Source organism: Amyelois transitella, chromosome 18 (genome assembly GCF_032362555.1).
Source record: "Amyelois transitella isolate CPQ chromosome 18, ilAmyTran1.1, whole genome shotgun sequence".
NCBI lineage: Eukaryota > Metazoa > Arthropoda > Insecta > Lepidoptera > Pyralidae > Amyelois > Amyelois transitella.
The window spans coordinates 566,962-591,437 of record NC_083521.1 but is presented as its reverse complement, the minus strand read 5'-3'; the positions used below and the strand labels follow the sequence as shown (position 1 = coordinate 591,437).

Sequence of the window (24,476 nt, the reverse complement as noted above, 5' to 3'; positions counted from 1 at the left end):
TATGATAGAATTGAGAAATTGAGATTCAAATAGTGACAGGTTGTTAGTCCATCGCCTAAACAAAGAATCCCAAGTTTGTAAGCCTATCCCTTAGTCGCCTTTTACGACATCCATGGGAAAGGGATGGAGTGGTCCTATTCTTGTTTGTATTGGTGCCGGGAGCCACACGGATGAATTAATTAAAATAAAATTCGCCTAATTTTGATGCAGTCGAAATATTTCGTTACAAAAACAATTTAACTAGCTTCTGTGTAGCATTCAATCATAACACTCTGACAAGTATATAAACATCGCAGAAACAGATAAAAATACGACTAGTTTAAAAAAAAGGCTTGTCAGAATGTCAAAAATTTCCTGGGATTGCGCGACACGGTTCATCATTTTCGAAAAAAAAAAAAACATTTACAAGTTATTTTCGCAACTCGTTATATTTTAAAATCAACAATAAAACCAATTTTAAACTTCTGTTAATTACATTTATCTCCTCAAACGAATCTCTCTCTTAGGCTCGTGAAAGCACAATCGATGTCAATTTTCCGTCAATGACCAACCGCGTCCCAACCTCACACAATTCAAATGTCATTGGCTAGTGTCACAACATGTTCCTATGTGTGTGTGTGTGACGTAAAATGTTCGTATAGCACAACAACATGTGAACTGACCAAACCCGTGTGTAGTGTAATGTTCGTGTAGTAGGTAAGTACATGTGTGTGTGACGTAAAATGTTCGTATAGCACAACAACATGTGAACTGACCAAGACCGTGTGTAGTGTAATGTTCGTGTAGTAGGTACATACATGTGTGTGTGTGTGACGTAAAATGTTCCTACAGCACAACAACTGTATACTGAGTCAGCATACAGTTTTTGTGGTCAGTATTACTGACCAAGCCTGTGTGTAGTGAAATGTTCTTGTATAAGGTATACATCAACAACATCATGTGTATATACTGACCAAGGCCGACCTGCCCGATGGGGCCGAACACGGGCGCCTCGGGGAAGTAGGCGGCGGACAGCGAGGGCGCCGGCAGCGCCGCGGGCAGCGACAGCCCCAGCACGCCGTGCTTCACCAGCAGCGACAGCGCCGCGCTGATCTCCGCCACGCCGCCCTCGCTGTAGCCCGCCTGGCGCAGCGCCACCTGCCGCGGGACAACGCCAGCTTTACATACGTACTTACATATACATACATACATACATAAAATCACGCCTCTTTCCCGGAGAGGTACGCAGAGACTACCTCTTTCCACTTGCCACGATCTCACGATGCTATTATGTATGTATGTCTTTATATTACAGTAATTTCCTTAAATCTAACAAACAATAATCATTTGACGTCAACCAAAACAAAAATTACTTAAAACTAAGTTTACTGCCGCTTCCAAGGCGTCAGTGCAGAAGAAGCGGTAACAAACAAATGTATGAGTTATCAGTAGAGATAGGATAATCGGATGCATATTTACATAAAACTAATATTTTGGCTAAGAATGTATGGAGGCGGCTTCTTGCTATCGGGATTCAAATTATTTTGAATCCCGGAAATTTTATTAAACAAGAAATTGAAACTTATCGTATATTAGGTATGATAAACACCTTTATAAACATAAGTGACGGATGATCATATCCCGGAATATTTGTGCTACAAAAATGCGTTCCATACTAAGCCAACACCTCAACTTTAGGTAAATTTGCATTCGAATACATAATTAGAACATTAAGTGTATCAATGCCGTATCCCGGAATTTTTGAGGTACAGAAGTACGATCGCGTTCATATCTGCAGTCATAGTTTTAAAATTCTTACGGGTTAAAATAGCGTGCACTGTGGTTCCACTAGATACACACACACATGCATATTTAAAAAGAATAAATATTCCTTCAAATGAATACGGTCTTTAATACCAATGATTACTAAGTAAAACAGTTTATTATTCTATGACATATAACATAACAAAACAGAAAGAGACGGTAATTAACGATCGCCGAACTGGGCCCGATAATTGTCGATCGAGATAACGTCGTCTCTCATTATTAGCATAAGATTTGCCTATAGAGGGAAGCCTGCGACTGCCTGACTTATATCATTTCAATAAGGTTGAAAGTTTGTCTGCACACGACCCTAACATAGGTAGTAGTTCCTTTGAAAGTTATTGGGTAGCAATTTTATTACTTCGTGTGAGCAAGTGAGATCTAAGATATATGAGATAATCTCGCTTGCTCACACTCGCTTGTTCTAGTTACTAGCGTTACTTGGATTCCGAAGTTAATCAAAGATTTTTTTTTGTCTATTTTAGTGTTACTGACAATTTTTAATGTTTCAAGGTGCCATTTGAACTAAGTAACTGACTGACTAACTAACTAACTGATATCTAAGAATTACAATACCCGTGTCTTCAAACACGGAAATCAACAAGAAATATTAAACAAGAGGGAGCAAAATAAAACATTCAATAATTAAAATTAGTAAATTTTATTGAAACAGTTTACCTATAGTTTAATTTACAAATTGATGATTATATAAAGCTATATATATATAGTATATTACACTAATTGTATCAACCACTTATCTCCTATTATTAAGGTTACAGCTTAATTATTCGTTTTCATAAAGAAAAGATATTGAAGCTGTCCTTAAAATACTATCTAAGTAATTAGTATCTATTTTTAATATAAATTGGCAGAACCTTTCACGCACTATATGGACTCGATGCACAGGGCAGTTGTCTTGCACAAATGATATTGTTGGCATATCATCAATCGGATAAATACACCGCACAGTTGGTAACATGGTTTCTTGCAGCACTTGCACATAATGAGCAGCTGTAGCGCGTCCTGCTATCCACACCTGTTCCCCAGGTCCAGCAGCACTCATCCAGCCCCACATATTTACAGATATGTGTCCAGACTCCATATTTGACACAATATTTTTTTCTTCATATCGAGTTGCATTTCTTCGCCATAAATGAAGCCTACCGTGTTGTGATGACATAAACGAACTTTTCGTCCGTAAATATCGCTTTTTTCCAGTCAAAATCCAAATACTGCCGAGCAAATTCTAAACGTTTTTACTTATTTATTTCGGATAAATACGGCTTTCTTGCTGGCTGTCTGTGGTGCAGTCCCTCACGGTGCAAACTCGACGAACAGTAACCACTGATGTGTCGAACTGTTCCGCAAATATTCTGGTCGGTATGAAGCCATTATTTTCGTACTGTTCCACGATGGATCTCCGCTGTGTGGCATGTCACTGTGTTGATTATCGGACGACTTTTTTTTTTCACTACCCTCTTCTTGATGGCGCGTTACCCAATGCTTCGCCGCTTGTTGTTTATTGTGTTATTTGTGTGAATGTGTGAGTGATAGCAGCGGTGCAAGCTATAAAGTTTTGCGAACTATGACTGCAATTATGAACGCGACCGTACGTTCCATACTAACCCAACCAACACCCCAACTTTAGGTAAATATGCATCCGAATATCCCATCTCTGGTTATCAGTACAACGATATACCTTGATGTGGTCGAGCGTGTGCTGGGTGAGGGGCGCGGGCTGGTGCGAGCCGGGCGGCGCCAGCGACAGCGACAGCGCCAGCGCCCCGAGCGCGCCGCCCGCCGCGCCGTTCACCAGCACCGACCCCACCGACCCCACCGACCCGCCCAGCGCGTGGCCCTGGGGGGGTACAACATCGTTCACTATGAATAGACTATCGTTTTCCGTTATAAGTACTACTAGCTGTGTCAATGATGAAAAACAACTATTCCACGCGGACGGAGTCGCGGGCACAGCTAGTATAGGTATAAAACGCGTACATTTACTTCAAGATATTATTAAGATATATTAGTAAACTAGCCGTCCCGGCAAACGTTGTTTTGCCAGTATTTTTACATGCCATGACTGGTTAAATGCGCGACATGTAGGTATATGCTTTGTAACACATATAATTGTACCGCATTTAAAGCAAATAAAGTATTTGTATTTGTAAATATTTTTTAAGTAATTTGTAGTAAAAAAAAAAATGTAAAGAGTGGACAACCCTTATCACTAAGGGGTATGAGAAATAGATGTTGGCCCATTCTTAGACCTACTCAATATGCTCACAAAAAATGAGAATCGGTCAAGCTGTTTCGGAGTACGAGAACGAACATAGTGACACGAGAATTTTATAATAACCTTAGTTGCATATGCGACTCTCGTAAATATTCGGGACGACATTTTGTCGCGTATTTTTTGTTATTTTTTAATTGATATTGTTCGTGTCGGTCTATATAATTGATTTTGTATACGGGAAAAAATTGACTTTTGAAATGAATGATGATGAGATCCCGAACAAATGTAGGAAATGCTTATTATATAAATATCATTAAACAACTAATTAGTTTTAAATCATTACGATAAATGAATATCTCTTTAAGACGTAGGTATGATAAACATGTCATCACAAAGGAACTAAGAAATAAGTATAGGAAGCGATGTAACAACTTCATTACAAGTTATAATCAGCTCTACAAACGCGATAACAGATAGCCTACAATCCTACATACATGCTCAAGGTCGACTTATGTTAGCACACTGCAACACTGCCCGACAAAATGAAGAGGCACACTTTACAAAGCGACGTCAAAGTTTGAAAAAACATTCCATTCGGTCGCGTTGTAGTTTTAAAAGGATGATTTCATACATTGTGCATCTACAAATTGTCCGGGTTTTATTATTTAGTCGTGTTTTGTTTGGCTCGATGAATAAGGTGCTAAATTTAGAAGGTACTTTTAAACTTGGAATTAAATTTGGTTTGTTATAGGTACATTTATAATTTTAGGGTAGGTACCTCGCGGGCAAATTAGACATTTTTTGTCGTGTTATAGGAGTACATTAACCTATTTATAAATCCTACAGGTATTAAACGCGCACGGTACATATTTAAATGGTTACGCTTAATGGTGACATTAGGTTAAAATGCTTATTCCTGTCGATGTGGTACTAAATTGCCCGTAGATTAAAAATAAGTCGCCCATGTGTCTTTGATGCCTGAGAATAAATAAATAAAGTTACAACTGAAGGTCTTTCTGTAATTATTTTTCGTTTTTATCATATTAGTAGCTATAACTAGTTATGGACAAGCAGTTAGTAGAGTGCAGCATCAAGGAACGAGCCAGTGTGACCACTTGGACACGCCCGCAGGTGCTTAACACGTTCTTTGGCGCTGGTGGGACATTGGTCACTTTGTGGGTAAATTTTCTTTTTAAAACTTATATAATTTGAGGCGAATGATAAGGTGGAGTCTCTGCCTACGGGGAAACGACCTGATTTTATGTCCAATAAAATTAATTGGTTAACTGACTGATAACAATTGGTCTGACAATCTTAAATTACTCCTCTCCGACTTATGGCTTATCTTTTGGTGTTCGTTCCGCTCAGTTTTGGAATAACTTCCCCCAAGATACGAGAATTGCTCTTAACCATAGTTCTTTTAAAACACTAATCAAAAGACTGTATTCTGATTCATCTTGTTAGATGAGTGTACAAATTTTTATGTGAGTTTATATATATATTTTATTTATGTATGTTTATCATAAATTAATTGATTTACTGTAACGCATCCTTATTGCTTATTATACTCGTATGCGCTGCCTTTTTGATTATGGATTTCCCTTCATATTTCAGTTGAATGGAAGAAATCCCAATTCCGATAACCCACCATTATACATATTCTTCTAAATCCAATGACTGTTTTGTACTTTGTTTTTTTTAATGTGCAATAAAGAGTACACACAAACAAACATATCAACGCATATCCTAACTGTTCTTTGTGGCTCAGCGGTAGTATGCTTGTCTGTGACATTGGAGGTCCCGGGTTCGAATCCCGGCCAGGGCATGATGAGAAAAGAACTTTTTCTGATTGTCCTGGGTCTTGGATGTTTATCTATATAAGTATTATATTATAAAATATAGTATCGTTGAGTTAGTATCTCGTAACACAAGTTTCGAACTTACTTCGAGGCTAACTCAATCTGTGTAATTTGTCCCGTATATATTTATTTATTTATTTCTTTATGTGGTCTACGAGTGCACAAGGAGAGGATTTAGAAAAAAAAACGATATTTTTTATTAAAATTTTTGGATGAAGCGAAAGAAAAAGTGGTAAGTAGGTATATCTAACCACTACGAACTAGGCAGAGTCCGTCGGCAAGACGGCCAATTTATCATAAATCCCTATAAACTTTAATATCCGTTAAACATCGCACCGGCCAAATCCAACCAGCGCCAACCAAAAGCAACAACCCTATGTAACTGAGAGCGTGTCCGTCACGTCACCTCCGTCACCTCAGTGGCCGGCACGGCGTACGGCGAGCCGGTGGGGTTGTAGTTCGCGACCGGGCCCGCCACGTCCGCGTACGACACGTTCGGACACGAGCCGGACTGCGGGTCGTCCACCACCTTCTGGAGGATCATCACGCACGCCTTCTTGTTGTTCTCCTTCTCGCCTGGAATGGAAACGTTTGCATACATTGCATACATACATATGGTCACGTCTATATCCCTTGTGGGGTAGACAGAGCCAACTAATGAAAAGACTGATCGGCCACGTTCAGCTATTTGGCTTTAAGATAGAATTGAGATCCAAATAGTGACAGGTTGCTAGGCCATCGCCTAAAAAAAGAATCACAAGTTTGTAAGCCTATCCCTTAGTCGCCTTTTACGACATCCATGGAAAAGAGATGGGAGTGGTCCTATTCTTTTTTGTATTGGTGCCGTGAACCACACGGCACTGGAATGAATGGAAACATTTGCCTGTCAGTTTATGTATTTTCAAGGGACTAGCGTCCTATAACCCCCTATTTTCCTCTTGGGGTTAGCACCGGTTACATCCTCACCTTTCTGAAGAGGATCAAGTTGTTGCTGTTCTCTGGCAAATCTTTGCAGTGGAACATAACCCACATGGGATCACGGTTACACGTCCATTTGCCTATGAGTGCCAGCTTTCCTCACGATGTCATCACTCACCATTGCAAAGAGCATTAGGTTACCATATGACCTTAACATGATGACTCGGACTCGACCTCACAAACGGAAGATCTTCCGTCAGGCTGGTGTTATGCCTGGGGAACCGCGGCTCCGACGATGTTGTGTCAAAGCTTGTATGGTCCAATCCGTGACATCTTTGTACCATTTCGCTGCTATTAGTTGACCTCGTCATATTCTCACTATGACGGCGAGTAATGTTTGTGACACATGCTGCTGTTAAACTTAACATTGCTCACAATGGACTACAGTTTCCACCACGCAACAGAACTCACCGACAACAGTGATGCACCTCTCCTGCAACGACAGCTCCTTGGCCTTCTGCGAGATCTGAACGTAACTGCCACTCTGCTCCTTTATCTGTTTGATGTAGTTACCGCCTTTGCCGATTATCATGCCCGCCGTAGAGTTCGGCACCAGGATCTTAACCTGGAACAATGAAATAGATACATATAGTCACGTTTATATCCCATTTGGGTAAACAGAGCCAACGGTCTTGAAAAATTGAAAGGCTACGTTCAGCTGTCTGGCTTAATGATTGAATTAACAATGAAATAAAAAATATTAAATTATTGCTTATATTGCTTCTATAATATTAAGCTTCTTGGTTTTGTGACTATAACGAAGATCCTGGACGTACAAAAACTTAAGAAGGAATAAAGAAAATAGTGGATGCGTAATACTAATAAATTACTTATGTAATGAATTACTACACCATTGAATTATAATTACGCTGAAACGGATTTTACAAAACAAATAGTTTGAAAGAACTGAAGACTGCAACTAAAGAACAACAAACTGCCGGTTGGTTGTAAGACGCCATCAATAAATTAGACTATTGCAATAACAACAAAACACCGACAAATGCTAACAAACTTTCCACAACTGAAACTTCCAACTCGGAAATTCTTCTGTTTGAATGGAGAAGCCACTGAAATACTTTTTAAAATGCCCCCATTGTGTATTGTTTACTAAGACGGGGAGAAAGTTGAACTTACAGAAAATTAATTCGCGGGAACATAATTTATAGCGGGCCTAGATAACACCCTTGATAGATACCCCTCAGATAAGCCGACTATCCGCATTGCGGAAATCCCGTTTACCAGCCGGAATTAGGAATTCTAGCTTGAAATCATAAAACGTTGTGGTAAATATTATCACAGCAATACCGGAATCTACTTATCTATCGCTTTCGAAATCCATATCTCAGAATGTTTATTTTCTGTTGAAAAACTTTCAGAGTTGAAACAGTAGAATTCGTAAAATACACAACGAAGGTTTCAGTGTTATCAATAATGAAATAACCGAGAGCCAGTCACGACTTGGCGTTAGCGTGAATGTGGAATCAAGGTCGTGTGCCATTGAATATCGTGGAAAACGAATTAGACGTAGTTTTTATTAGTTGCCGACAGAAGACTATTTGAATCGTCAGCGCTGTGGCCTCGCTACGTGCTTTATCATTCCGCTACACAAATTCTGAAATATTTAATAACAGCTATAGGAAATATAACGATTTAATTTAAGCATTCAATGATTCAGTAATTCGATAAAGGGATGTGATGGAAACATTGTATAAGGTGTATTCATTTCTAATTTTGGAAATAGAATGCTAAAGGCAATAGGGCAAGGTCAACAGTTTCTGATGATAACAAGTTCAAGATCAGGACAAAACTGGAAGAAAAATTAAAGTTCTTTCTTACATACTACACCTTATGTTAAAAAAAAACTCATATTAGTTTACAATATTGATCTGACACGAGCACAACGAAGTTGCAATGTGTAAATTATTGAAAATTGCTGTTACAAAACGCACACATGACTATAAAACGAACATATTGATGCAGAGTCATAACAAACCTGACCTTTGAAATAAGCGCTGATTTACGATGACGCAATCTTAAGTAGGAAGCAACTATAAATGTAATTGTTATATCTTCATGGAGAATAAACTTGATTGTTTAGACACTTTTGGTAAAAAACTATCATCGTCTCCCGGCTTTAAATTGCCTGGGAAGGACTATTCTTGGACAAGTAATCAAATCATTTAAATAAAGAGGTACATGCCATGGAAAAGTTAGTTTCTCAATAGATTTTGGCACGTTACCTATTCTTGATTATTGGACCTTCGAACGCCAATACAGCAAGAGATGGCGCGGAGCACCAGCAAATAACATACATTTTGCATCTCAGTCTAGAAATACATACATAATAATCACGTCTAAATTCCTAACGGGGTAGACAACACCAACAATCTTGAATAGACTGAAAGGCCACGTTTCAATTGTTTGGCTCAAAATGGTATTGAGAACTAATCTCAACGATAATGAAGGAATCCCATCTCAATGGTATATAAAGGATGTCATCATTGTGTGTGTGTCTTTAATAAGCTGTATGAAAAGTGTTTACTTCTGAATACGCATAAAATATACGCCGACGCACATAAACGAATGAATGGCTGAACTTCCGAAATGGTGCCGCACTCTCGGGGTGTTATCTTTAAATAACAAAGAGATTATGTAAATTTCGCTCAGAAGCGGGGTGTAAACGAGTTTGAAAAAAGTTATCAGAAGCTGTGTGCAGAGTCAGACAAATAGGAAAACGCGATACAAATGCGCTGAAATGGCTTTAAAGCATTCATTACTTAGGCGTAAAGCATTCATTAATTCAATTCAAGAATTTTATGTAGGTATGTATGTATTAAGATCTATCCATATTTAGGTAGCACTAAAACATCAACTCTTTTAGTGCTAAATGTTGATAGATCTTAATACACAGTTTCATTAAATTATTTCATTTCATAGTAACAAACAAAACTGTTTCAAAGAAACTTATGCGATAGCTTTTGTAAGTGAAGTTGATCGAATTCTGAGAGTATTTAAAGGGCCTTCTAATCAATTTTTTTATTGTAGTTTCAACATAGGTACCTACTGATATACCTACATTTAAGTCACGTTTAGGGAATGAATGAAAAAAAAAATACAGTCACGTTTTAGTATAATTTGATGTTGATATGGTAAAAGCGTTACATGTGCAGCAACCGTAACTGATATTTTAAAAAAACGCGGTTGAAACTCAATCTTCTGTTTTAACTACCGACGGAAAAAGTGTGTCTGTCCGTCTGTGTCAACATAGCTCACAAACGGATGCAGCTATTTTAATTTAATTTTTGATGAGCCGTTTTAAAAGATGTGGTAGTTGAAACAGGTGAAGAAAGATCGAATGTCGGCGAACACACTCAAGTGTAAAGCTATCGATAAAGAATATTGATGATTTAATCAAGGGTTTAACCAACCTGTCCCCCGGTGCAAAAAAAAGTTATGTGTATAGTGTATAAGTAAAATTTGTGTATGGGTTTAATTTTGTAGAAGATAAAACTCGCGTACAGTAGGTATACCGAATTTGTATTACATCGACGCGTGTGTGAGATTGCCACTTCGATTAGAAACGTATATAACTGTTGTGTCTTAAGGATAATACTCGTAAAAGAACTGTTGTTCACCCTTGCCTCAATTTTGTATACGATCCTCTTATAGTCAGGTTGGCTGGAAGAGATCCCACTTAGGGATAAGCCCGCCTGTACTGTTTTTATTTCTAATGTACTCCTTTAGTGAACAATTAAGCATTTACTTACTTACTTTAATGAGTAAAATAAATAAACAAACGTTTAAACTTTGTGTGGTAATCGCTTACGGATTCAATGTAATGGAGGCGGCAACAATTATGATGCAAGCGCGATGAATGGCAATGAACACGGATTTGAATATAACACGACCAGTTCAAATTGACTTGTGGCTAATCGTACTGGGTGGTGTCTTGGTTGGATATTCTCTTTGTTTGGTCATATCCTTAATCCATCACACGAATCCCAACAGTCAATTTCAACATCTATACTAACATTATAAAGCTGAAGAGTTTGTTTGTTTGAACGCGCCAATCTCAGGAACTACTGGTTCGAATTGTAAAAATCTTATTGTGTTGAATAGACCATTTATCGACGAAGGCTTAAGGCTATATAACATCACGCTGCAACATTAGTAGCGAAGAAATAATGGAAAATGAAAAAAAAATACGGGTAAAATTATTCATCCTCGAGGGCTTCAATGATACATACAAATACAAACGGTCGCGTCTATATCCCTTGCGGGGTAGAAAGAGCCAACAGTCTTGAAAAGACTGAATGGCCACGTTCAGCTATTTGGCTTCACTGATGCCCAAAATAACTATTCCACGCGGACGGAGTCGCGGCCACAGGCTAGTATAAAATATACATAAGTACATACTGAATGGCCACGTTCAGCTGCTCGGCTTTATGATGGTACTAGAGGCCGCCCGCGACTTCGTCCGCATGGAAACCCTATCAATCCCGCGGGAACTCTGGGATAAAAAGTAGCCTATGTGTTATTCTGGGTCTTCAGCTACCTACATACCAAATTTCATGGTAATCGGTTCAGTAGTTTTTGCGTGAAAGAGTAACAAACATCCATACATCCATACAAACTTTCGCCTTTATAATAGTAGTAGGATTGAGATCCAAATAGTGACAGATTGCTAGCCCATCGCCTTAAAAAAAGGATCGCAATTTTATAAGCCTATCCCTTAGTCGCCTTTTACGAGATCCACGGGAAAGAGATGGAGTGGTCCTATTCATATATATCATATAAAATATCCAGTTAATCACAGCATTGTAACTGTAACTGGGGCCCTTCAAACTCGGCTGGTTCGTGACACTCGTCCTCGCCGAGGCAGCCATGTGAACATGCGATGGACAAACTTTGGCTCATATGTAACACGATACCGTCCGATAACTGGCTGTGTGCGAAGGATTAATATAACTAGCTGAATAATTTAGTTTTTATATATTTACCTAGTCCATTTTATTCATACTAATTTATCATAAGTTTATGTATACAGTGAATTCGGGTAACTTTGGTCCTTTTCGGGGTAACATAGCCCCTCGTATTTTTCGTTATCTTCCGTTTCAAGTACTTTAATCATCATTTTTCTATCGTATTTCATATCAACAATTTAAATTTCAATATTAATTCATACTTTTTATCGATAATTTAATCGAAGTAATTACAAAAATAGTGTATAATGTTACCCTGAGAGGGTAAAGTTACTCCAATTGACTGTATTTATCCCGATTAAAAACTACACTTTTTATCTCTTCGGGATCTAACTATCTAATCGGGATAAAAGGTATGTCCTTCTGCAGACTCTTACTTATAAAACGCGTGAAGAGGTAACAAACAAACACACTTTGGCATAAAATACATGGACAATATATATGGACATCTCTTTACCATGGATGTCGTGAAAGGCGACCAAAGGATATGCTAATAAACTTGGGATTGTTCTTTTAGGCGATGGGCTAACAACCTGTCACTATTTGAATCACAGTTCTATCATTACAGCCTGACAGCTGTACATGGCCTATCAGGCTTTCAGGACTGCTGGCTGGCTGATTATATGAATGAATTACTTTTAGAAATGGTCCAATTCTTTTTTATATTGGTGCCGGGAACCACACGGCAAAAGAAATTCAACAGAAGCAAAGCCATTTCATCAATATAATAACAGTATAACAATAAAATATGAACGGTTTCGCAAATAACTAACGTGGGCGAGTTTTTCTTTAAATTTCATTGTCTTTTGAATGCTTAAAACAAATTTGTCCTTTAGAATATTATCTTGCACGCTTAACATCAATCCATTAATTAATTGCAGCACGCCATTTGTTCAAACAGGCAGACGGCCTCTGTGCCGCAGCGGTAGTGCGCTTGTCTGTGTCACCGGAGGTCCCGGGTTTAAATCCCGACCAGGGCATGATGAGAAACAAACTTTTTCTGATTCGCCTGATTCTTGGATGTTTATCTATATAAGTATTTATTATAAATTATAGTATCGTAGAGTTAGTCTCTCGTAACACAAGTTTCGAACTTACTTCGAGGCTAACTCAATCTGTGTAATTTGTCCCGTATATATTCATTAAATAACTAAAAAAAAAAACAATTCTCTATTATTATACATCTCTTATCTTTTAAAACACGGCACAAATACAGTTTGTTTGTAGTTTTAATCAGCGGTGTTCACATGTGCCACGAGTGTTTTGCTATCAGCGTTTATTCACTAGTGGTCAGAGAAATTTGAGAACGACCTACTTTACCATAACCTACCATAAGAATGTCGTCACATTATCATAAGAGAAGTTAGACACAAAGGTTTTTAAGAACCCACTAGAATCTCTAGTTGAGCATTTCGCAAACGTAAAAGAAAAGAAATATATATAATTTCCTAAGATCTCATTTTCACAGTTTTAGTTTAAAAATTAAACATTAGTTAAATGTATTAATTTTTCGTGTATTATAAACGAAGAGTTATGTAACTCTGAATACTGAAACCACCCAGTAAATTGCTCATGAAATATTCCAAACGAAAACTGCGAAATTGATTAAAACAAATTTCGGCGCGATAAAACTTCCGAACGCTTTGAAATTTAAGAATTAAAGTCTGGAAGGTAATTAATTTGATGTGAACAATCGCCCACGGACGGGTGAAATTATAAAACAACAAGAACGCTGTGAAATTATGTAACAGTCAATTTGGACGGTAATTAAAACGACCCTTGATGTAACAGTTCTCTTTCAATTAGCTACAAATTCTGCCAATGACATCACAATCGATGCCTACGAGATTAGAATTCACTTTTTTGTGAAATCACATAATTTTTTTTGTGTTCGTGAAATACACAACGTTATTAGTGAACAAACAACATTGTTAGTGAACACTAAAACATTTTATTGGCTTTAGGCGCCCAACGACAGTAATTTAAATATTCCTGTTCAATCTTTGCATTTTTCTATTCATTGTTCAAAATACAATGACGTGAAGCCTTCGGAAAAAAAAATCATTAAAAAATCTTATAAATCAGAATGAAAAGAACTCCAATTAGCGCTAAACATGAATACGACAAAGAGATAAAAATTGATGCCTTACGTGTGGTAACGATGAAAAAAGCGATGTACAATTTCAGCAAGAGATTAAAAAAAATGATAAAAGCCATCATTTTGCGAAAAATACGTACGAGCACTCGTTAAATGGATGACTTTGCGATCTCGTTCTAGAGGCTAGGGCATTATCATTACGGAAAAGAGGAAACTAGGTCACGACTCCATCATCGCATCAAAGCTGCCTAGTGAAGTCAAAACTGTTATTTTACAACCGTAATTTGAAGAGTATTTGAAACTTCGATAAACACAGCAATTGAATATTCAAACCTGCGATAAAAAGTTTACGTTTGTAACAGTGGAAATTCGATTAAAATCCGTCGTCTGTACAGTGCAATTTCGATTAGGAAAGGGAAAAGTTATTTTGACGTCTAAAACCCATTCCGTTAAAATGTATCATGGTCGGTCACGCCTGGGCTAAATATCCAGATTATAGTTTTACTAGCTACTATTCGGGCAAATTATATTTAATTTTTGCACCGAATTATCAAGAACCATAAATTATTGCGAACATTAAAGAGAATCTACATAAAAAACAAGACATTTTCAAGACATAGCCGAATTCATTAGACCTAGGTGCTTTACGAGCTCTTGATACAATATTAAGAAAACCAACGTCTCTCTCCTCATAGCCCAACCGTTGGCTTAAGAGCTTAGGATCCACTAAAACCACATATTGGTGACACCTTACTGCCGTAAAAAGATTTGGCAATTTTTACGGTCGACTGCTTGCCTTGCAACAACCTGCTTCGGATATTTTTTTACGCCTATTTTTATAGAATAGAGTACTGTGGGCCGCCATGAAAAAGTAAACCACCTTCGTTGTAGACTTACTGAAGTTGTTATTAATTCCTACGTTTTCTACTCTGCTAGAAATAACACGGGCAGGAATATAGTACGTATTATTACATAGGGTTTTCGCACAAAGTGTTCTGTTACTCTAATCAATTTTAAACATGTACTGAAGCAGTATACTTTGCTACGCCTTCTGTTCTGACGGAAACAGCATGGTCAGATATATAGTACATATTATCACGTTTATATGCCTTGCAGATGAGACAAGAGCCAACAGTCTTGAAAAGACCGAAAGGCCACGTTCAGCTATATAATGGAATTGAGATTCAAATAGCGACAGGTTTCTAGCCCATCGCCTACGAGAAGAATCCCAAGAACACAATACGTATTATAAATAGAGTTTTTGCATGAAGTATTCTCTGTCAGTCTCATCAATTTGAACATGTAGCCGTGTTGATATGTAATAAGGTTTATCTGTGTTCTGTTCAGATAAACTCGCGGCCGTATCAACAACGAGTATGGCCGTTGCACAATTAATGTCATTTGTCACGTTTTCACGACCTCAATAAAGTCATTTACAATTATGATTCGCCTATTTGAATAAATTCGTGCTCCGTTCACGCGTAATTTTGATATTGTATTTAATAACTTATTGATTTTGTTAAATTTAATAATGGTTATTGCTAGTTTGTCGTTCAGTTTAGTGCGGTCATCATATTGCATCTATTTTGTTAATTCATTAACCTTTTTATGAGCTGTAAAGTATTCCGATTATTTACTTCTATTACATACACAGTACTGCTCTTGATTTAGAGTACTCTACCAAAACTATTACATTACTGAATCTTTTTCCAATGTGTGAATTCATCTTGCTATACTCACCCAAAAAGAAATATCAGCGCTCTTTTATTCCCCCTTATACCTAAACATACTGATAGTCACTTATTAAAAGATCTATAGAGACATTAAGATATTATTTCCAAAGCTTTCGACATCATTATCGCCACAAAATATCACACAGAAGCACCAATAGTGAATATGAACAGTGCTCCCCTGAGTGCCACACTCGACAAGAAAGCACACAATTCCTAAACATCGCCTATACATTTTCCAATATGTACGCTGTATTTTACTCCCAATAGTATTACATCCAATATTGCCCTATAACTCTTGCATTAGTGACTGTATTTTATCGCCAGCCATGTTTTTATTGTCCAGAAAATTGACTACGAGCGTTCAAGTAGACATGATAACAATGGTCGTCTTCCATTATAAGGAAGTTTTAATTTTTTGTAATTCTGCACCGAGGCCAAAGTGAAAAGGAGTAAGTATTTTAATCAATCACCTAAATCACACGAAGCACTTACAGATTTTGGTCAATTATCAAAGCAATATTTTAAAAGTTACGTCACTTCCTGACGCATACAGTAAGGAAAATAACAATTTATAACAAGACCCAGCAGACGTTTATCATAATGATGATATATCCTGAAAGCCACATAAATTGTATAGCAAACACCAGCTTTCCCAGGAAATTCCTTCAAGACCACGCAGACGAATCCTCAAGTCCCTGAAGTGCGCACTCAATAACGCGAAAGCAATATAAAGCCAGTAAGCTCCAGATTTTCTAGCCTTCGATTTTATCTACACCACTTCTCGGCTTTTAGATAGGTATCCTCAATTTTTCGAGTAGAGCAATATAGAGGTTCAATTACTTCTGAATTTGGTGTCTGTTGGAAGTAATTTGTATTTGAATTAATTGCACTGTCATTTGCCCCATTGAGAATAAAATTGCGATGCCATGCGAATAAAAGACAGAGGGCTTCAAAAGCCTTGCTATCTTCATTGTCTTAAGGTTTTGCCTTGAAATGAAATTTTGTAAGAAAATGAGCTGGATATTAAACTTAAATAGGCTCATATACTTACACACACGCAAAATCATTCTGTCGATGCATGACCCCTAGATGTTCGATGTACTTAGAGAAAGACATGTTAACTATAGTGACATTCCTGTCGAAAGGTCAGGTCAAGAGTACCCGAAACAGACGAGTTTGCATGAAGAGTTTTGAATGTGGATGAAGCATAAGAAATATGCAGGTGTCGTGGCAAGTGGACAGATGTGTCTGCTCCTCCGGGAAAGAGGCGTAATTTGATGTATGTATAAAAGCGTTTAAGATAGATGCCGTAGTTACAGGATTGTTATCCAAACAGCTTTAGCCGGAACAAACTAAACAGACCCGTTCAGAATTAATTAAGTTATTGGATATTGTGCTAACAGCTGGCTAAGTTCGCCTACAAGATAGCCCCGGGGCAGCAGAATATAACTTCGTAATGATCTAAGAAAGTCTATGGTAAAGTTAAAAGACTTCTACTTATCAATAGACTTTTTGTTAAATGAATATAGTAAACTCTAAACACTGGTTTATATAAAAAAAACAACATTTCACATTAATATTTAGGTCTATCTGTTACGCTTTTACGACTGATCCGCTGGTCCAAATTTGACGACGATTTTTCATACAATTATTTTTCATAAACTGTTTTATCTTTATAAAAACTCTACAGTTCATTTTAAGAATGCGTGTAAAAAAAGCCAAAAGAGCTATTTCCTTGGTAGTTATCTATCGGCTTTTATACGGAAACGCTACGTCCGCCAAACCAACCTGTATCAAGTGGAAAGCCTAATCCCTTATGTAGCAACGGGCGGGATTTATAGCTTCCCACCTAAAACCCTGGAGGGCCCTTTACTTGCGATTGCAACGCTGACAGGAGACAACTAGGATTGGCTTTGTAACATGCTTGTTAGCCCCGTTTTATCTTGGTATCCTTTTCAAGGGCCTCAGTTATACTTGATATTCTGTCCTATTTAAGCCATATTGGTTCATAAAAATTTCACACATTTCAAATTTACGTAATGTCTTTATCGTAAAGAACTTTATTTACTCGAAATATAGCTCGTTTCAATTCTGTGACATCATACACGTGTCATTCAAGACACTATTAATGTTGACATGAACTTATTTTACATTATTCCACCTTCATATCAAACACCACTTTCTGCAGTTCACCACAGTCTTATTGCTCGCTTACCTGCTTGTCCCTGTCCTGAGGCATCTTCGTGTCCACGCCTTCCGGGAATGGTTTCACCAGCTCTGGTTTCTCCTTTATCTTCTCCATGATGAAATCCAGAACCACCATAATGCCTTCCACCGAGCCCGTGATCAAACACGCGCGCTCTGTCGTTCCTGCAATTATTAAGGGAATTTAATATTCCAGATCTATTGAGCAGATCTATCTGGGTTCTTATTCGTCTGATGAGTATTTTATTAAGGAAAATCTTTTAACAAAAATATGCTTTAAACATAAGAATCGCAAAGGCACAAGAAACCCCAGAATTGACATTTGGTTGAATTACGACGGTTTATTTTCGTCGACGATTACTTGTAAACTGACACTTTAAGGAAAATGTTACAATGTCCTCCATTTCCCTTAGCTTTGGAAGCAATTGCAAACATAGGTAGTAACTTAATAAAATATAAATATCTTGAAATTTGAGTTCAGTAGCCGGGAATTAATATTATCACAGAGACCGTTTCATTTAAAGTAAAGAATGCAATTAATTAGCTATGTAGTGGCTAGCAGCCTTTAATGGCACCATCGGATGGAATCAATCGCAATTTCATCGCCATAACTGTCATGGGTCCCTGCTAAGGTATGTGGCTTTTAATGTATGGCCGAGAATGTCTAAAAGTTTTTATAAGTGAATTTCACAATCCCATATTATATATAGAAGGCACGATGATGAACCGTAACAGGTGACAACTAACAAAGCATAACCACAGTGTGTGATAATTTCTCTACATTTAGTTATTACACATAATTCAAATTTATTGCTGAAAATGTTCCTTGTATTCATAAATTTGAATCCGGCCCAAATAGAACGCTATTTCACATAACATTTTATGATAATTGGCTTTTGTGTACTGTGGGTTTTGTGTTTTAATACATGACAATTCTCAAATTTACAATAGGTTAAACTGGTTTTGTCGTCTAAAAATTTGATAAAATTAAGTAATAAAGAGAATTTTTGTTTGTTTAAAAATATTTCGATTACGTAATAAAATAAAGGTCATATAAAAAAACAAAACACTAGCGCCATGATTAATGTTTGGCTAACAAAAAATGTTTATGTACGCATTGCGATAAAGAAATACAACAAATTAGGTCACTCGAGACCCCAAATTTAAATTCAATGAGCATATGCTGAAACCTCGATTTAATTTAGATGTTGTAATGTTTGTTATTGTTCAAATAATTGTTTTATAGGCGCCGTGTGGTGATACGAGATAAAAGAACGGTTAACGTTGTTTCAAATCGATGCAGAACAGCAATTGTTTTTCATAACACTTTCTCAAGTTCTTATTGGGTATGTAGGTAGTCATTTAGAAAATATTAAGAGAAATTAAAAAATTCAAAGCTTTTACAGACACCATATTTATACTAAATTTACTTGTGCAAGCCTACTCCGTGATCAGGTAAATGGACTAAAACACCAGAAAGGGGGCCAGGAAAATCAGGACAATTTGTATAACGATGTCACCGTAGATGTTTTCCTCAGCAATATTAATCCCTGATAGCTGCCCAATATTTTTTAAACAGATTTTCATTCCGCGGTAGGTATAAATGATAAATAATAATCAAAACGCAATATCACCAATCAAGAAATAGAAATTTCCACCAGAAGCCATATTACTGCAAAAAAATAAAAGAGCTTTTGTAAGTCACATCAACGAACAGGTAAATGGAATAAAACTCCAAATAGGACCGGCAAATCTGGACAATTTGTATAACGATGTCGCCGTAAAGGCAGAGGTTTTCCTCAACAATATTGATCGGCCACCGCGACCGCCGCTGCTCAATATTTTGATATCCCCGAATTCCCGATAGCTATTCAGACCGTGATGGATGGACCAGATATAGGATTTATAATCGTTGGATGGCGTAGATAATACAGATACCCTTTTCAATTTTGTAAAGATATTATTAGATATTATTTTAATAATTCTTGAAGAATTTCTGGTTCAACTTTTGGGCCATTACCACTTAAAAATGTGTTTTTGATGTTTTAATCTATATAAAAAACATTAGCATTATAACATTAGGTAATACATCAGAATGACAGATAGGCTACAATTTAGACAAAAATATTAGATAGATAGATGAATGATTTAATTTCTTTCAAAATACATTCTCACGCGAGCTAAGCTGCCGACGAAGGAAATTGTATAGTGTAATTATTCACGTAAATATACAGGTAGTAAAGTTTCAATATGTTATTATGCCTTAGAAACAGATAAAAGTTAGAACCATCAATATAGCAAAGAATAGGACTCGCAGTTGGAACTTTCATAAAAAAGTTATGAACAACACAGAGCGAGGTAAATTACTATAATTTGGAGCAGTACTTAGTATAAACGAAAATATTGTGTGAAATATTTATTTCCCAAATAAACTTTTCAACGTGTACATAAATCTAGCAAACTATAATTATGCTTTTTGCGCATTTACGGTGTTCGTAAATAAAAACAGCATTAAATAAAAATAAAAAATCACAGTAAGTCACGACCACTGCCCGTCGCAGTCGTTAAAATGCCAGCAGTATGTAAATGAGCGTCAAGTTTTTCTGAGATCGCTAGAAAATGGGCACAAGAGCTACAACATTCAGATTTTCCGTTCGACGATAAAATAGACAAATTGAATTTTACGATAAGTAAAAAAAAAATTGCACCACATTTGAAAATAGAAATTGGTTGGCTGAGTAAGCAAATATGGAAATATTCAACCGATAAAAACAAAGTTTTAAATTAATGATGATGATAAGACATATAGGTCATAAAAAAGTTAGATTTCACTCCAAGTTTATGTAATCTGGTCAAACGCAAGTCGTACCATACAATAATAAGTCTATGTCACCGGAATTCTACAACGGTACCATCAGATCTCGGGAAATTGTGCAATACAACGGATATACGACTACGCCTGCACTGCGGCTGGCAATATTGAGCAATTCCCTTCACCTTGAAACGTTGGTGGAACGTTGTCGCTGTTAGGAATTCAGAGCTCTAAAACTGATAACATTAGTGTCCATTATCATACACACGACGGTCATTACCAGTTGGTATTAGTCCAATGCTACGATAATTAGAACACTATGCCAAAAAACTATATCTGGTCTGAATAGGACATTGGTCATGTTCCAATATCTGAAAATCTGCAGTGATTGGTTCAAATATTTGTAAACAGAGCAAAGTGTTATCCGACCGAATGTGATTGCATTGTTGGCATAATGAAAATGCCTGTTTCGAACATGCTAGACAATAGCGCAGAGTATACAGCGCGCTGGGTCAACGCAAGGCCGCAACTCATAACGAGAGATTATCACTATTATCCAATTATACACGCTATTGAGTTATTGTAGAACTTCCAACGAAGATATTCTTGTACACAATGATGAAGTGTGAGCGTTTTATGCAACGGAGTGTTGTGCAAATGTTGAATCGTGATCTTAAGACTGTTTGTCCGGCAGAGGGCCTTAGTGGGAACGGCTTGATCTCTAATCCGAATAAGTAACTTTTTCAAAAATACATTATTCCATGTATTAAGGAATTTGAGAAGTGGTATGCTTGTTAATTAACTTTATTGTTATCATAATACGAAACGATATGTGATTTCTTTTAAGTTACAACATTTTCGTGACTAGCTCAAATACGTTTATGACACGTCCGTCCAATGATAGCCGAAATGTGTGGCGTTTCATTCATAATTCATCAGCCATACATTAATGCGTTTCGCAGCATAAGCAATACAGTTATCCCTAATGCCAAGTCGCACGATTTGGTGCGAGAGGTCGAATAGAGGTTTTGAATTAGCACGAAATAACAGGAAATCTATATGTTTTCTAATAATGAGGTAATATTACGGACGACCTCTAGAAACATGCTAGTTTTACATCGGAACGCCGAAATTTTTATCCAATAAAGATTTATTAGAAAATCTATATCGAAAATATATATAGTCGATAATTTTCACCAAACAAAGATATCGCAGAGCCAACTTAATAAATGAGAAAATTTGTAAATATTATTTCTGTTCCTGTTCTTCATTCTTATTCATTTTCAAATGTTTTAGTATTTTTATCTGTCTGTTGTCAAGTTAATAAAAAATCGAATGTTTAAAAATGTATATTACAACTAACATTTAATTAAATTTCTGAAAGTCTTCTGTAAACAGCTGTTGTAGTATTAGCAATAAGCAATTCTGTAACCGGGGCAGCGTAATATCCAGTAAATGGAAATACAATATTGTTCACCTGGGTCGATTGGAACACCAATAAAGGTACTTGGCACGGACGCCTCCGTCGCATTTCTATTTCGCTTCTCTGTTCCCATGAAAGGTGGGTGTTAAGCACCAATAATATTAGAATTGTTGGGTACCTTATATAACCGGGAAAGCTTCAGTGTTAGTTAGATTATGTTTTCTAGGAGACGAAAAATTTAAGACTTATGTTCAGTGCCCTAGAAGTTTACTAATTAACCCAATTCTAGAATGTACCTAGATTAAAATTGTAGAGCTGCGATTTTTTATTTATGTTCTGTCTGAAAAACTCTTTTTTTATTTGTGGCCAGTTACAAACATAAAGAGGTTGCTTATTTCCAAACAAATTTCTAAAGTTTACAATAAAATAACATTAATTATCTGCTAGTTTTAGTAACTATGCTTTAATATTAACCATACAGAATCAGACTTTTAATAATAACTGGAGACAGTTAAAGATATTCCAAGATTAATACAAATAATAAGGTATTGAAGTCCGATGAAGCGGCTAGATCTCACTGCTAAGAAGTCATTACAATCACAACTGTCGACACTGTATTTTATTGTAGCTACATGAAAAAAATTATCAAGGTCACAAGTAACACGTGTAGTGCGGCGGTCAATGCGAATATTTTTAAATCCGATGGCACTAGAAAACTTTTTACGCTTAGAAATATTTTAAAACGCGACGTCGCTGACGCCATCTGTCAGTGGGACGCGACAGACGCGTCACACATGACGTGAATTACATAAACCTCAGAACACTAATTGCTGTAATATATAGAAGACTTTTTTGGCTTTAGGTCAACAGTTTTGAAACAATCTCTAGCGCTCTGACGATAAGATCTATGACAACGGCTGTTGACTTTAAAACATGCAGCTCTCTCTCTATGTCACGGTGTCAAGACGAATGTTTTGTTATTTTTGGGTCAAGGTCACACTACAGCAGCCAAGCTAGATAGTTGGCCGACAGATATTTTTTAATTTTATTTGAAATTTTCCATCGCGTCATATTGTTGTCAAGAGTCGCTGACAGCAGTGTGGAATGTGGATATTTCCAATAATGTTTAAACGTTATTTCATATTGTATCATATTCTGATCTAACAATTCATAAAGATAAATAGCTGTCATTAATATCATCCATTGGTAATTTTAATATTCGGTGATTCTCTATAAATATCTTCAATGATAGCTCTGATAATAATTACAACAGACGTAATTTCTTTCTTGATTTCTCTGTAGCATCATTCAAACATTATTATTACAGTAGGTCAATTCAGTTCGAAAAATATGTGGTAGTTATCCTTTTGCGAATATGAATGGTCTTTGGCTGAACCCCAAAACACTATCTGCGGGAAAATAGGCCAATGTACAGTACGTTTTTGATGTTTGTTTTTCTATTTGCCGTTTATACACCATGATTCCGCTAAACATGAAAGAGTGGAACCGGAGATGATTCACCAATGAAGCGTGTGGAGTCATATTAAACTCTTTATCATCAAAGACATTTTCCATGGCATCAAACGCTCAGGAAAATTTGATATTCGAGACAATAGCTTCGGTTCTTTCAACAGTACCAACTAAATGTATCACTTATACTTTGGTACGTAGACGACATATTAATAAATAGAAATCGATAAATTTCAATTAACAGCCATTATTATTTCACATTATAGTTTGCGTAAAACAAATAAACTATTTAACATTATTTATGTAATTATAATTGTGAGGTAATTTTTATTTACGCTTTCTAGTTTTGTTCACTCAAGCTTTACATTTGACTTTAAACAGAGATAATACATATTTATTTAAGGTCGTTCTTGCAGACCTCGATAATATTTTCACAATACATTCTTATAATATCTCGATTCCAAACTTCTAAATTAAGGTTTCCTCTGCAATTATCTTTTACATTTAATCAAAATTAAATTGTCAGCTCGTCAATTAAAATCCGTAAAAATCGCGTAAAAAAAATCCAGCTTGCATAAGAGACTTCACCTTACTTTTGTCAACAAACATGTCCCAACATTTTGCTTCTTTGTCAAAAACATCGAGTATGTATACCGTAAGTGCCACCCGCATTCGTCCCACAGCCAAAGCAATGTCTACTTATTCAAATGTATTCACTTTTATTTTCGTTGAGGTGACATCATTCCAGTACCTACTCTGACACTTCTAGAGGTTCTCGAGCCGTAAACATGCCTATATTGCACTTGTTCATAATTCATATTTCCCACCGGATTACAATATTACGATAAATAGCCATCTCTTTTACAACAATAGAGGT

The 24,476-nt window shown here is 36.6% G+C and overlaps 1 protein-coding gene across 5 annotated transcripts in view; it reads right to left on the bottom strand.

Moving 5' to 3' along the window:
* The window catches only part of LOC106135255 (RNA-binding protein Pasilla), a 59,992-nt gene that overhangs the window by 10,561 nt on the left and 24,955 nt on the right, over positions 1 to 24,476 (bottom strand). For 4 of the 5 annotated variants that reach the window (XM_013335498.2, XM_013335502.2, XM_013335501.2 and 1 more), the window contains 5 exons: positions 17,905 to 18,059; positions 7,288 to 7,441; positions 6,305 to 6,474; positions 3,503 to 3,661; positions 954 to 1,137 (listed from right to left, as the gene is read on the bottom strand). In XM_013335498.2, the coding sequence (XP_013190952.1) occupies positions 954 to 1,137; positions 3,503 to 3,661; positions 6,305 to 6,474; positions 7,288 to 7,441; positions 17,905 to 18,059 (822 nt within the window). The remainder of the gene's footprint in view (positions 1 to 953; positions 1,138 to 3,502; positions 3,662 to 6,304; positions 6,475 to 7,287; positions 7,442 to 17,904; positions 18,060 to 24,476) is intronic. The other variant, XM_013335500.2, reaches the window with a different exon arrangement.